At 49.9% G+C, this 15,357-nt stretch overlaps 1 protein-coding gene across 2 annotated transcripts in view; it reads right to left on the bottom strand.

Annotated features, from left to right (window-relative positions):
- Positions 1-8,958: 8,958 nt before the first annotated feature.
- Positions 8,959-15,357, bottom strand: part of DENND3 (DENN domain containing 3) — a 69,429-nt gene continuing 63,030 nt past the window's right edge. For both annotated transcript variants that reach the window (XM_025394782.1, XM_025394783.1), the window contains 4 exons: positions 14,299-14,432; positions 12,263-12,381; positions 12,049-12,186; positions 8,959-10,682 (listed from right to left, as the gene is read on the bottom strand). In XM_025394782.1, coding sequence (XP_025250567.1) covers positions 10,482-10,682; positions 12,049-12,186; positions 12,263-12,381; positions 14,299-14,432 — 592 coding nt within the window. In that variant the 3' untranslated portion in view covers positions 8,959-10,481. The remainder of the gene's footprint in view (positions 10,683-12,048; positions 12,187-12,262; positions 12,382-14,298; positions 14,433-15,357) is intronic.

Raw genomic sequence — 15,357 nt, 5'->3', positions numbered from 1 at the left:
CAGCAGGAGTGGCCATGCTGGGCTGAGGACGGGGTGCCCGGTGTGTGCGGCTGGCTTTGGCACCCCAGGGGGCATAACGGGGTCCTGGGGCGGCGGGAAGAGCGCTCCATTGACCTCCCTACAGGCAGAATGAGTCATCTCTGTCCTCTGGCACCTCACTGAGGGTTGTGGCTGGCAGTTGGCAGTGAAGGAAATGAAAGGGAGGGGACTTGCCCCAGGTTACCCGGCAGCTGGGGTTTGAATCCGGAAGCGAGTTTTCTTCAATGGCTCTTCTGATTTGTGGGGCATGGAAGGGGTCCCAGCAGGGCGGGGGGTGTGGGGTAGAAGGGATCTGCTTAGGCTAGGGAGAAAGGGAGGAGGGACTTTGATAGTTGGGGGGTGTCACCCCAGGGCTCCTGGATGGGACCTGTGCAGTTGGGGGCCCACGGAAGCCAGGAGCCTCCGGACCTGGGGACAAGTCCCAACTGGGCCACTCTGGCGCTGTTACCTGGGCGCCCTGCTGCAAAACGCAGGCTGATCGCCCTGTCGTGGGGACTAAAGGGATGGCCGCCGTCCTTCGGCCAGATGGGAGTGGGGCGGAGAGCCAAGGCCGCCCAGACTCCGCAGCCAAGACCCCATTTGCCCTCTGGGACTCCGCTTGCCCTCTGGGACTTTGCCCGGGACCCTGCCCGACGCCGTGGCTGATGAGAGCCCACGGCGTCCCCTGTCGTCCTCCCGGTAAGCGCAGCCCCGCCCTATCCCGCCCCACCGTCCCTGGCAGGGAGGGGCCGCGGAAGCCTCCGCCCACCATGGCACGCCCCGCGCCCCCAGAAGTGGGGCTGGGCTTTGGGAACACAGGTGGAGGCTCACGGCCGCGGAGGGCGGCAGGACCCCAAATCCAGGCGCTTCTCTCCCAGGTGGAGGAGGCAGCCAGCGAGAACAGCTTCCTGCAGGGGACGCCCGGCCACCGCACCACTGTGGCCACGGAGACGCTCCCCGCCGGGGCGGGCCTGGAGCAGTGGGAGCCCGAGACACCGGGAGCCCCGCACCCCTGTGGCCGCCAGGGGCCCAGTGCCTGTGGGCAGGGAGGTGGAATAGGCACCCCACGGGGACCCCCGCCCCCGGGTCGTGGGCAGCCATGACGGCGGGGCAGGGGCGAGGGGCGTGTGTTTCTCCGCCGCCCTAGCTGCCTCACCCGGCGCGGGTGCCTGGCCCGCCTGAGCGAGCACCAGACCTGCACCCCGCCAACGCGCCCCCGAGCGACCAGGCTAGGAGCGGACACCCGGCGCTGCGCCCCTTTCCTGGCCTTTCCCCAGGATGCTCACCAAGGATGAGCCCTGTGTGCCCAACGGCCATCACAGGGCAAGAAGAAGTCGCCAAGACAGAGAATCGGTGCCCCAGGCCTCCCAACCCGCAGTCTTTTTGTTTGTGTGTGTATGTTTGTTTGTTTGTTTGTTTTTGAGACGGTGTCTCACTTTGTCGCCCAGGCTGGAGAGCAACGGTACAATCTCAGGTGACAGCAACCTCTGCTTCCCAGGTTCAAGCGATTCTCCCGCCTCAGCCTCCCAAGTAGCTGGGATTACTGGCGCCTGCACCCGGCTAATTTTTGTACGTTTAGTAGAGATGGGGTTTCACTATTTTGGCCAGGCTGGGCTCGAACTCCTGACCTCAAATGATCAGCTTGCCTCAACACTTGGTCTCCCAAAGTGCTGGGATTACAGGTATCTTTGTTTGTCTCCACACTACTGTTAATTTTTTTTTTTTTTTTTAAATGAAATTTGGACCACTATGCAGAGTTTTGCAATCTACATTTTTTATTGTTTAGCAAAATATCTTAAACTTTCCTTGTTCCTGCATGTAGACCAACTGCATTCTTTAATAGCTGTTAGCATTCTAGGGTATGACTTTTCTTTTTTCTTTTTTTTTCTTTGAGACAGGGTCTCCCTCTGTTACCCAGGCTGGAGTGCCTAAGCTTGATCATGGCTCACTGAAGCATCCTGGGCTCTGGCCATCTTCCTGCCTCAGCCTCCTGAGTAGCTGGGACTGAAGGTGCACACCACCATGCCCTGCTTTTTTTTTTTTTTTTTTTTTTGTAGAAATAGGGTTTCCCTATGTTGCCTGGGCTGGTCTTGAACTCCTGGGCTCAAGCAGTCCTCCTGCCTTGCTTTGCCTCCCAAAGTTCTGGGATTACAGGTATGAGCCATTTGTTTGCCCATTTTTAAATTGAGCTGTTCATCTTGTTATTGATTTGTAAAAACTCTTTATATATTTTGGATAAAAATTATTTGTCAGATACAGTATTGCAAATATTTTCTTTTTTCCTTAATGATATATTTTGATAAAGTCTAATTTATCAATTTTTTCTTTAGTGTTTAGCTTTTTTTGTGTATGCTTTCTAGAAAAATCTTTGCACCAAGGTGGCAAGGATATGCTTGTTTCTAGAGCTTCTAGCTTTACAGTTAGGTCAGTGAGCCACCTTGAGTTAAATTATGTGTAGTGAGATAAGTGTTGAGCTGCTTCCCTTTTCCATACATTTATCCAGTCGTTGCAGCACCATTTGCTGAGCAGACTTTCGTTACTGAATTGTCTTGGAATTTTTGTTTTGTACAGTCAACTGACTTTATGCTTGTGCATCTAGACCCTACATTTTGTTCCATTGGTTTAATTATCTATATTTATGTCAAATCCTACCCTATTTTAATTACTATAGCTTTTTGGTAAAGCATAAAGGTATACCAGGCTTCTAGCTTGAGCCATTCCACCTGGCTTGATCTTCTTTTTGAAGGTTATCTTAAATATTCTACTTTGCATTTCCATATATATTATAATCAAATTCGCAACTTCTTTTTTAAAAATTATGTTACCATTTTGATTGGGATTAAATTGAATCTATCAGGTCAATTTGGAGATAACTAACATCTTTAAAATATTTAATCTCCCAGTCCATGAAAATGGTATATCTTTTATTTTGGTCTTTAACATTTTCTCTGAGCAATGTTTTTGAGTTTTCAGTCTTTTATATCATTCATTAAATTTATTTCTACTGAATGTGTTCTTTTATGTTACTGTATTTTAAAAGTTTACAAGTTGTTTTCTGTTAGAATATAGTAATGCAATGATTGTATATTGACCTTGTATCCAGTACCTTATAGAAAAAAACTAGAAAAATATTCTAGTTTTTAAAATAGATTCTTTAGGATTTATATAAATGGTCTTGCTGTCTTCTAATAAAGACGGCTTTGCCTCTTCCAGTACAATCATCTTTTTTTTGCCCCTCATGTTCTGCTGAACCAGTACAATCTTTATGCCTTTTTTTCCCCCTATTGCCCTGGCTAGTATCTCTAGTACAATGTTAATAGTAAGGGAGAAAGTGAATATCCCTGCTTTGTTCCCATTCTTAGGGGGAAGGCAATTAGTCTTTCACCATTAAGTATGATGCTTGTTGTAGGTTTCTTGTAAATGCCCTTTATCAATTTGAGGAAGTTCCTTTTTTCTGCATCTATCGAGATGATCATTGCTCTTCTCCATTGTTCTACTGATAAGTTACATTGATTGAATTTTGAATGTTAAATTCACCTTGCATTTTGCAACCCCACTTGGTCATGATATATTAACCTTTAAAAATATTGCTGGATTTGATCTGCTAATATTTTGTTTAAGAAAGTTGCATCTGTGGTTTTGTTTTGTTTTGTTTTGTTTTTGAGACAGAGTTTCACTCTTGTTGCCCACGCTAGAGTGCAATGGCACAATCTTAGCTCACTGCAACCTTTGCCTCCCAGGTTCAAGCAGTTCTCCTGCCTCAGCCTCCCGACTAGCTGGGATTACAGGCATGCACCACCACGCCCAGCTAATTTTTTTTGTATGTTTAGTAGAGATGGGGCTTCTCCATGTTGGTCAGGCTAGTCTCAAACTCCTAACCTCAGGTGATCTGCCCACCTTGGCCTCCCAAAGTGCTGGGATTACAGGCGTGAGCCACCGTGTCCGGCCCTTTTGTTGTTGTTGTTTAATTGAAGTTTTTGAGGAACAGGTGGTGGTTGGTTACATGGATAAGTTCCTTGGTGGTGATTTGAGATTTTTGTGTACCATCACCTGAGCAGTGTACACTGTACCCAATGTGTAATCTTTCATCCCTTGCCCCTGTCTCACCATTCCCCTCTGAGTCCCTAAAGTCCATTGTATCATTCTCATGCCTTTGCATCCTCATAGCTTAGCTCCCACATATCAGTGAGAACATATGATGTTCTCCATTCTTAGAATAATGGTCTCCAATTCTATCCAGGTTGCTGTGGATACCATTACTTCATTCCTTTTTATGGCTGAGTAGTATTCCATGATGTAAATACACCACATTTTCTTTATCCACTCGCTGATTGATGGGCATTTGGGCTAGTTCCATATTTTTGCAATTGCGAATTGTGCCGCTATAAATATGCACATACAAGTGACTTTTTCATATCATGACTTATTTTCCTCTGGGTAGATACCCAAGGAATTTTGTATCTATATTTCTGATGGAAATTGATCTATAATTTTACTTTCCTTTAAGATCTTTGTCAACTATAGGTTCATGCTGGTCTCCTAACATGAGTTTGGAAGGGTTCTCTCCTCTTCTATTCTTCTGAAAGGGTTTCTGTAAATTCTATTATACCATACTTAAGGGTTTATTAGAATTAACTAGTGAAAGCAATTCAGCCTAGAGAGCTCGTCTTTCTGGGAGATGTCTTCTTTCTGGGAGATTTTTGACTACAAACCAATTGCCTTTATAGACGTAAGACTCCTCAGATTTTATTCCTCTTTGTGTTGGTTTCATGAAGTTATTTTTAAGAAATTTGCATATTTTATCTAAACTAGTTATTCATAATATCTTTGTGACGTATGTAAGATTTGCATCCCATTTCATTCCTGATATTGGAGTGAAATTCGTGCATGGGTGTGTTTTTCTTGATCAGCCTTGATAGGGGTTATCAATTAGAGAACCAACTTTTGCCTTTGCTGACTGTGTTCCCTTTCATTGAGTTTTGGTTTTTATTATTACCTTCCTTTACTTATTTTATTTAAATATGCATTTGTTTTCTACATTCTTATGATTAAAATTTAGATAGCTGATTTGAAACTTTTCTGCTAATAGAGACATTTAAAGTTATAATTGTTCTCCTTAGCTACGTCTCATACATTTTGGTTTTTAATTTTCTTTAAAAATGAAGAGATAGCATCTCCCTGTGTTGCCCAGGCTGGTCTCGAACTCCTGGGCTCAAGGGATCCTCCTGCCTTGGCCTCCCAAAGTGCTAGGATTATAGGCATGCGCCACTATGCCCGGCCTGCATCCCACACATTCTGATATATTGTGTTTTCACTATCATTCAGTTCAAAATATTTTCTAATTTCCTTTGTGTTTCTTCTTTGACTGATGGGTTATTTTGAAGTATGTTGTTTAATTTCCCAACAAAATTTTAATTTTGGGATTTTTAGGCATATTATCACTGTTGATATCCCATTCCATTTCTGTGTCGTCAGAGAACATAGTCTGTAATATTTAAATCTTCAAATTTATTTTATAGCCCAGCATGTGATCCAGCTTGATCCCAGCATATGATCCAGCTTGATGAACGTTCCCTGTGCACATGAAAAGAATGGATATTCTTCTGTTGTTGGCTGTAGTGTTCTATGTCAGGTCAGGCTGGTTGACAGTGTTGCTAAATCTATATCCTTGCTAATTTTTTATTTACTTTTTCTATCAATTTCTGAGAGAATAGTGTTAAAATCTCTATGATTGTGGATTTTGTCTATTTTCTCCTATAGTTCTACCATGCTTGCTTCATAACTCTTAAATCTCTATTACTAGTTAATTCATCTTCTTGATGAATTGACCTTATTTTTATTATGCTTTCCCTGTTTGTTTCTTGTAGTATACCAAGAGGTATGTTTTGTCTGATAGTAATATAACCATACCAGCTTTTTAATACTTACTGTTGGCATAGTAAAACTTTTTCTTTTTCTTTGTTTTCAGACAGGGTCTCACTCTGTCACCCACGCTGAGTGCAGTGACATGATCACAGTTCACTGCAGCATTGACCTCCCAGGCTCAAGCGATCCTCCCACCTCAGCCCCGTGAGTAGGTGGGCTACAGGTCCACACCACCACATCCGGCTAATTTTTTAACGTTTTTATAGAGATGGGGGTCTCACTGTGTTACCCAGGCTGGTCCTGAATTCCTGGGACCAAGTGATCCTCCTGCCTCAGCTTCCCAAAGTGCTAAGATTATAGGTGTGAGCCACCACATCCAGCCTAAAACTTTTTTCATCCTTCTACTCTTACCTCATTTGTGTTTTTATATTTAAAGTGAGTCACTTATAGACAACTTATAGCTGGGTTTCCTTTTAGATCTAGTTTGACAGCCTCTGCCTTTTAATTGGAGTATTGCATCCATTTACACTTAATGTAATTATAATATGGTTAGGTGGAAGTCTACCATCTTGCTACTTATTTTCTACTTGTCACATCTGGCTTTTTGTTCCTCTGTCACTGCTTTCCTGTCTTTTTTGGTAAATCTTTTTTAATACTTAATTTTGTAGCCATCCCTGTGGGGATGTCAGTGATGCTCAGGCCCCACTACCTGCACCATTGTCCTACTGCATCTCCTTTGAGCCTCCTGTCAACCTCTGCACACAGGGCCTCAGCCCCTAGCCCCGGATGCCTACCACTAGACCCAGCAGAACCGTAGCAGTGGTTTGCTGGCCCAGCACCTAAAGCCGCAGAATACGCCCCCTTGGCCCTCAGGGAAAGATGCAGAGCTAGTGCGACTTACTCTTCTCCACCACCAAAGTAAGGTGAGTTTACCCCCTCCCTCATCCCAGGATCCTCCCTGAATGGGCCAGGGGCTAACACATCTCAGGACCACCAGCCTCAGCCCCTCCCAGTGCCTTGTTAAAGGTGAGAGCACTGGTGGAAAGAAAGGCTGCACGCCAGGGCAAGAGCAGCTTCTGAGGGCCTCCCGAAGGCCAGCCCTGCCTTCTTGGAGGGAGGAGTATATGCCCCCAACCTCCGCTTTGCTCTTAGTACTTGGGCCACAGTATCCTGGGTGTAAAATGGGGGTGATCCTCTCCATGCCACAGGGTCCTGAGGGTCATACACAACCGTGCCCCTAAAGCCCCTGGCACAACACCTGACCGGGGCACACGGGCAACACACCGGCAACAAACAGGAGCTGGGAGAGTTTCCTGTGGCTGCCAGAACAAACACCGCAAACAGGCGTGGCGGTGGGGGTCATGCACCTGACATTTATTTTCTCACCGTTCTGGAGGCCAGAAGTCTGAGATCCAGGGGCCGGTAGGGCCACACCCACTCTGAAGGCTCCGGGGGAAGAAGCGTCCTGGCCTCTTCCAGCTCCCCATGGCTCCAGGCTCCTGGGCTTGTGGCTGCATCGCTCCTGCCTCTGCCCGTCTTCACGTGGCCTCTCCTTATGTGTCTTTTCCTCTCCTCCTTAGGACATTTGTCGCTGGATTTAGGGCCCGCCCAGAATCCAGGAGGGGCTCATCTTCAGATCCTTAATTCCATCTGCAAAGACCCTTTATCTAGGTAAGGTCAGATTCACAGGTCCCAGGGGTCAGGACATGGACATATGTTTTTGAGGGCGCCATTCAACCCGCAACAGGAGCCATCGCATTCTCATTTCTCCTCCCTTAATGTTTTCACGGGCCCAGCACACAGGCCAGGATGGCGCATCCTTTGAGATGTTCCTGGGAGCCCAGCAACAGACTGGGTGTTCAGTGTGCCCCCGTCGGTCTCCATGTGGGCCCTGCAAGAAGGAACACCCCTGTTTTACAGGGGATTCAGGGCTTGTGGCCAGATCTGCAGCTAGGCCTCCCAACTGGCCCCAGTGCATCTGCCGTGCCCGTGACCCCAGGCTGTGTCTCTAAGAATCCACCAAGGTTCCAGGGCAGATAACTGCAGAGCTCCTCGCAGTCCTATGCACGCCTCGGCTCACACTGCAGCTCAGCGGCAGCAACGCAGGCGACAGAAGCCAGCCCTGTGTCTGTGAGCCTCTGCCTTGCCTTCTGGGGGATGGCACAGTATTGCTCCAAGACATGCAGACAGCTGCGGACAGCAGAGACAGTGAGGCAACCCTGCCGCACTCTCCAACCATGCCCTCCTCAGCCATGCAGAGAAAGCACCCCTTCATCTGTGCAAGCAATCCTCAAGAAGTAGACAAAATTCACGCACTTTCAATTCAGATGTTACAGTCACATCCAATGCTAAGGGCTGTCCTTTGAAAACAGCTGATGTACACACATCTTCCAAGAACAAATCATGGAAATGTTACCAGGTGATTGTCTCTACCACCTCTGCCTCAGTGATGGGGACTTGCAGTAAGCTTTTGGTTGGCGTTGTGAACAGTGCCCGCTCCCTAAAGCAAGCTTTCTTTTCTGTTGTTTGAAATACGGCAGGAGAACTTAAATTCTATTAAAATATTTCCGGTTCAAGAGAAATACTTTTTTGCCCCAATTTAATTCAGGTTTCTAAAGCAGAGGCAGGGACGGCATCACAGTCTGTTGAATGAATTCCGGCTCATTTGGGGCCTTCCCATGACAAATCGCTCCTAATGGAATCTCTCCGAAGCACAGGGAAAAACATCGAAGGCATCAGAGTGCCCTTTCCATTTCAGTAAACACTGGCCGGGATTCTATTTGCATCACACAGAATCGACGTGGAACCCAGGCCTGCCCAGCACATATTCTCCCTGGCTAGCACCTCGTTCACATCTGTTTTCTCTTTTATATGAGTGACCATTTCCTAAAACGCAACACCCTGTCAAGTAAGATCTTGGAAATTATCACCATGGAGAAAAGACCTGAAGAATCTGCATTAAAATAACGTGACCGGTGCCTAGAGTGAGGAAGGAGCCCGTTCAGAATGGTCCTGGGTCATTTTCAAGACCTTCCCCCAGTCACTGTTGGGTGAAGTGAGGAAGCTGGACATCAGTGTTTATTAAACCAGATTTATTCTCCACAAGCTGAAGATACCTGAGGTTACATGAGGACTGGCATTAAATAATGTATACATGTATTTCTGACAGGCTTTTATCATAAGGATTCCTGTATTTACAGAAGCAAAACCCAACCTCTCCCCAGCTAGAAAGTGGAAAGCTGTTCCCGCTGCAGGCACAGCTTTGGGGGAGGATGAGGCCACACGGTTCTGCTCCGCCCACATTCTCAGACCGCCCCCAAGGAGTTAGTGGCTACGCAAAGCTGAGCCTTGGGGGAAAACCTGGTCCATGGTGTGGACTCTCCAAACTGCAGACCCAACCAGAGACCGGGCCCACCTTTCCATCTGGAGGCACTGCAGAGTTTCTGAAAGTGGCCCATCCCAGGAGCCTGGCAAACACCCCCAGAGACCCTCAGGATGAGCCAGCTCTGGGGCTGCGTCTTGGGAAGCCAGGGCTCCATGGCCCAGCTTGTGGATGGGTGCCCAGGGGGCAGGCCCCACGCCGTCAGCACGTGCTGAGATGCTCCCTCCAGCTCCAACAACCACACCAGAACCTTCCATAGAACATTTAAGTAATGAAATCTCAACATTACAGTAAAAAGGTACAAAGGGTCTCTTTTGCAAATATTTCTGTACAGCTAAGATCTTGCTGAGTTCAGTAAAGCATCTTGCACGTACACATGTGCAGTGCGCACGCGAGTTCCGGGAAACTGAACGGCACACTGCAAGACGAGATCATACATGATGGTATTTTCCTGTTGATCCCGTGTAGTTTCCTGAGCATGATATTTTAGATGGAACTTTTTCTGGTCTGTGATCTTTGGTAGAAAAAAGGTCTCTAGGATTATTATAAAAATTTTACATTTACTAAAAAGAAAAGGAAAAAAGACAGCTTGCCTCAGCTGGCCCAACCCCTGTCCCAAACACCTGATCCCAGGGTGGTCCCCTCCATCTGAGTAGGCCCTGTCCACCTTCTCTGATGGGAGAGAGACCACAGTGGTTACCTGAACCACCCTTCTCCCAGGCCTCTCTGGAAGTCCCAGGGCCCCCGGCTCACTGTCATGTGCCCAGCCCAGTGTTCCTCGGTGACTCATAAGGACTGGGTGAGTGAATGAATGAAGTAAGGAAAGGTAAAACCAGAGACGTGAGGGCCACGGGTCACCTGTGACTCGGCCAAGCTGCTGGCTTCAGTGCCAGCCCCTGGTTGTGGATTCCAGAACTTTCTAGGCAACACACAAAGTAACCTCCCAGCAGAGGTTATCACAAACAAGATGCAGCTGCCCGCCTGAGACACACCCCAACAGGAAACACCCTTGGTGCAGTCTAACCGGGGTGCCCGAAGGCCTGAGAGAAGGTGCGTGGCCATGGGTCTTGTGGCTGGCCACACGGTAAGCGGGCTCCATGCCGAGCCTGGGCTGCCCTGTCCCGCCACTCCTCTGGGCTTCTGATCCTGGCGGGCTCTAGGGGGCAGCCCGTCCCCACACATAGGGCACGGTTCCACTCGGCAGGCTCAGCCATGTTTACTCCCCTTTCCAAATGGCGATCTTCCCCTCCTCCCTGCCCGACCCACTCAGCATGTATCTGTCCTCGGCCGAGCACAGTGTCCTCACGGTATCCGTGTGCGCCACCAGCTCCTTCTCCACGGTCTTCCTCTCCGCATCAATCACGTAGATTTTCCCCCTGGGTGTTCCCTGCCACAGCCCTCGGCTGCCCACCCAGACCTGCCAGGGAGAAACGGGAGTGGTCAGTGGGGAAAGAAGCCCCTCCCAGGCATGCCAGGGCTTTGCCCGGCTACCCAGAATGGACGCGTGTGCCTCCAAATCTACGGCCTTCCTGGAGAGGGGCTCTGCCGCCTGAGGGTCAGGGCCACCTGGCAGGTGCAGAGGACCTTTCTCAGGCTTAGAACTTAATGGCCAAGGGGCCTCTAGGGAACAAGACTGCACTGCGTGCTGGAAAGGTGCTGGGGGTGCATCTTAAGTGTTCTCACCAAACAAAAAACGCCACCTGTGTGACGTGACAGATACGGTAATTAGCTTGTGATTGTTTTACAATGTATATCAAAATATCACCTTGTATACCTTAGATATATATAATTTTGTCAATTATATCCCAATTAAGTTATGGGGGAAAATGCTAAATAAATTCCCCTCTCCCGCCCCCGCCCCACCATGTCTCAGACTTGCTCGGGGCCTGGAAGTCCAGCTTTCCTTCCAATTTCTCCCTTTTCAGATGAGAATGTCTAGCCTCTGCCTGGCCCAGCCTTGTATTTTGGGAAGAGACGACTGTTTCTAGCTGCGCAGGTTCACCGTGGAAGAGAGGTTAGTTCTGCCCCAGGTGGGACCCGCCCACAGCTCACCCACATCGGAGGGCACTGGCTTCACTTGGAGATCTGGGGCTCAGAACTGATGCTGGCATGGGCTAGGACTTCGGGGGATGCAGTGACGGAGGGGGTGTATTTTGCATGTGGGACAGATGTGGATTTGGGGGGCCAGAGGGCAGACTCTAATGGGTTGAACGGTGTCCCCCCAAATCCATGTCCTCCCTGAACCTCAGAATGTGAGCTTCTTTGGAAACAGTCTGCAGATAGTTCAGATGTGGTTAATCCAGTATGACCAGCATCCCCATAAGAGACACACACACAGAGAGAGAGCGCCGTGTGGCGCAGGCACAGATTAGAGTGCCACGTCCACAGTCAGGGCACGCCAAGGATGGCGGCCACACGAGCGGGTGGCAGAGAGAAGGGCCTGGAGTGCACGGTCCCCCCGAGCCCCCAAGGGAAGCAGCTCTGGTGACACCTTGGTTTTGGACCTCCGGCCTCGAGAACTGTGAGAAAATTAAATTCTGTCATTTGAAGCCATCCAGTTTGGGGGAATGCACTGTGGAGTGCTTGGACCACACCATGAAACCAGCACATGGTGACCTGTGGGCCCGCTGGTGCCAACCCTGCGCGTGCCTATTAGGAGGGGGCCTGAGAGGCTAAGGCAGGAGGGCACGAGGGCGTGTGGCTGGCTCTCGGGAGCATGGGGACGCGGTCAGGGCAAGTGAGACCTGGAGGGGATGCAGGGGGTGGCGGGCCCTCCACCCTACCTGCTTCTTCACCCGGATCATGCAGATGATCTCAGAGCAGTCCTTGAGGGGCACCCTCTGCGGGGGCTGGGCCAGGTCCTTCAGGCTCCAGATGTAAACCTCGCTGCGTCCTGCACAGGCCGCCCACAGCTGCTCCTGCTGAAACACAGGGCACAGTGTGGGCTGTGGGCCCCGGGCCATGCGCATGCTAGGCCCACAGCCCCTGCTGGGATACCTCGGGAAGGAGCTGGAAGGCCAGGAAGGAGGTACTGATGTCTTTGAAGTGCTCCTCAATCTTCAATTCTTGACAGAGGAATCCATTCGTTGTCATGACCATGATGCTGTTACCTGTGCCTGCGGAAGGAAGGCGCTAGGATGGGGCTAGGCAGCGCCATTGGCAATGTAAGAGGCCAGCACCAGAGCCGGGCCCACTGCTCTTTCCAGCGTGGTGACAGGGGGATCGCCATGTGCCACATGGCGCCTGAGGTGTGCACGGGTGAGGTCTACCAGGAAAAAATGCAAGATAGAAACCTGGGTCTTTAAGAAGAAATGAAGGTCACCAGAAAAGGTAAGTATGTGGGCAATTTCTTAATTTTTCTTAATTTTCTTGAAAGATCATTGACTGCTTAAGCAAAAAATTGTAAAGAATATATTATTGGGATTACCACAGTTGACACTGTTGTAAACTTCTTACCCTATCCGTGAAGCAGTATCATAGTTAGTTAAGGAGGAGGGTGATCGGTTAAGGTTGCATATTGCAATTCTTAGAGCAACCACTGAAAAATAAAACAAAAATATAATGCTTAAAAACAATAAGAAGATTAAATTGAACATAAAAATATTCAATACAAAAGAGGGCAAGCAAGAAAGGAAGACAAAACAAACAACAGATGAGGTGAAGAAGGACAATTGCTGGCTTGCACCCAACCACGTTGCTGCTGGCCCTGAAAGCGAGCGGAACAGTGGGCAGGGGCCTGCACGGGCACTGTTCCAGAGGAGGCATCGGTGGGCACCGGGCACATGACAGAGTGCTCAGCACCATCAGCCGTGAGGGAGCCACAAATCCAAACCACAGGACACCACTTCACTCCCGCTGGGATGGTGTCAGTAAAAACAGGTGAGAACCAGTTTGGGTGAGGATGTGAAGAAACGAAGCCTGAGACTGCTGGTGGGGTGGAAGCTGATGCCGCCACTTCAGAAAACAGTCTGACAGTTTTTCAAACAGTTAAGCAGAGTTAACCCAGTGCCCACTTGGGGCAGGGGAAGGATGAGCAAGTTGTTCCATATGCACACAATGGAATATGACCCTGCAAGAAGGAACGAGCTATTGATATTGATACTCAGAACGTCAGCGATGAATACCGTAAACATTCTGCTGACTGAATAAAGCCAGATACAGAAGAAGGCATACTGTAGAGTCCATTTATAGAAAGTTCTGTAAAAATCAAATTCAGAGTGACAGAACTAAGAGCACTTGTATCCCTGGAATGGGAGCATGGCCTGGAAAGGGGCACAGACGCTTTCAGCTGTGATGGAAACGCTGCATATCTTGACTTGTTTCATGGTTATGTAGTTTAGATGTTTGTCAAAACACAACAAACTGAGCAGTTTTTGGCAGGCTTTACTATATGTGAAACATGCTTCCATTACAAAGAAGAAAATGTATTTCCAGCCGTCACTCATGTAATCTGGCACACGCCGAGGAAGACCTCAAAGTGCAGGCAACTTCCATGCTCTGGGGTGTCCAGAAATGCAGACACAGCCGCCAGGCAAAGCACCTGCTCCTCCCATCACCCCCTGGCAATATGCCCAGTCTGGGTCCACGGAGAGTCCCAGACTGCAGCTCTGTGCCAAGCGGCCGAGGGTAACAGGGCACGGGCTTGCCAGCTGCCCCAGGTGTGGAGACATGACGCACACAGAGGCCTCCCAAGAGGAGCAGCCGTGACTCTGGGGGACACCTGGGCCAGCTTCAACCCCAGAGCAGGGCACAGCGAAAGCCAAGGTGAGGGGCAGGAGAGCAGTGGTGCATCCGGGCAAGGCAGGTGTCCCATCAGCCACCGGGTGGAAAAGCTGAGGGAGGCCTGGGGAACCTGCAGGAGCAGCAGTGCAGGTGGAGTAAAGGTTTCTGTGGCCACAGAAAGGGAACCCAAGTTTAAAATAAAGACCGGAAAGGCGTGAAGCAAAGGAAGGATGCTTTCTGCTCTCGTTCAGCATCCTTTTCCCAGAGCAGGGAGGTAGGCTGCCCGCTCTGAGGGCAGGGGCCAGACTTACAGCACCACAGGCAGCCGCCGTGCAGTCTGATGGACGTGAGGCCGCCGCTCGACAGCTGGAAGCGGCTGGTCACCTGCAGTGTGCTCACATTCCACGCCAGCACCGTGCCGTCCATGCTGCATGAGTACACCTCGCTGGGGGCACAAAACACACACCCACACACCTTTAACTCGGGCCCTTGAAAACTGCGCAAGTTTTAACCCAGGGAAGAACCAAGTCGCCATGAGAGAAAATGTGCTCAACATGGATAACCTGCAAACATGATAATAACGTGCAAACATACTGTGAATGCGGCCACAGCCAGGCTTGGCTCAAATGTAACTGACTCGGCGGAAAAAGACGGGTTTCTCGGGACATCCGCCTCTCCCACTATCGCAAACCGCAGGCTCAGTGAGGTGTTGGTCATAGAACGACATGACCATGAACTGAAATGGAACCTCGTCACAAGGGACCAGGGAGCCAGCAGGCTCCTCAGAGCTCTCAGGTGACATGGGCTGGCTGCAGGTGCAGGTGGCTGTGGGGCGGGGCTGGGCTCGAGCCTGCACCCTGCGCCACCCTTGCACCTCCTGAGCCAGCTTTGTTTCCAGGCTAGCACCTCCCTTCCCACCCCAGCAGGGCCTGACACAGGCACCCCTGACACTGAGTCAGGGGAAAAAGGAGTGGGGAGCGGAGCCCCTCCCCCAGGGCTGGGGCTGCCTGGACCAAGTGGGCAGCCTTGAGCACCTTCCCCACCACGGGCCTCTGCTTGAGGAGACCCCACCTCCTCCTCCCATCTCCCTAGATGCCCACTGTGTCCACTGCTGCTCCCACTGTGGGACACGGCAACAAACCGGCAGCCCAAGGCCAACACTGAGCACGCAGGCGATTCCCAGGCGAGTCCAGGCTTCTGACACCATGGCTGGTGCTCCTCTGGGAGGCTGTGCCCTCTTGGAGCTGCCCCAGGCCACCATGCCCACAGCAAGCTCAGCAGGAAGGCCAGGTGTGGAGCCTTCATCACCACGCTTGGCCCCCAGTGGTCTCATGGGTTCTCCGCACCCGTGAGCAGAAGCGGACTGAGGA

The sequence above is a fragment of the Theropithecus gelada genome, chromosome 8 (assembly GCF_003255815.1).
Source record: "Theropithecus gelada isolate Dixy chromosome 8, Tgel_1.0, whole genome shotgun sequence".
Lineage (NCBI taxonomy): Eukaryota > Metazoa > Chordata > Mammalia > Primates > Cercopithecidae > Theropithecus > Theropithecus gelada.
This window is presented reverse-complemented; position numbering and strand designations above follow the sequence as displayed.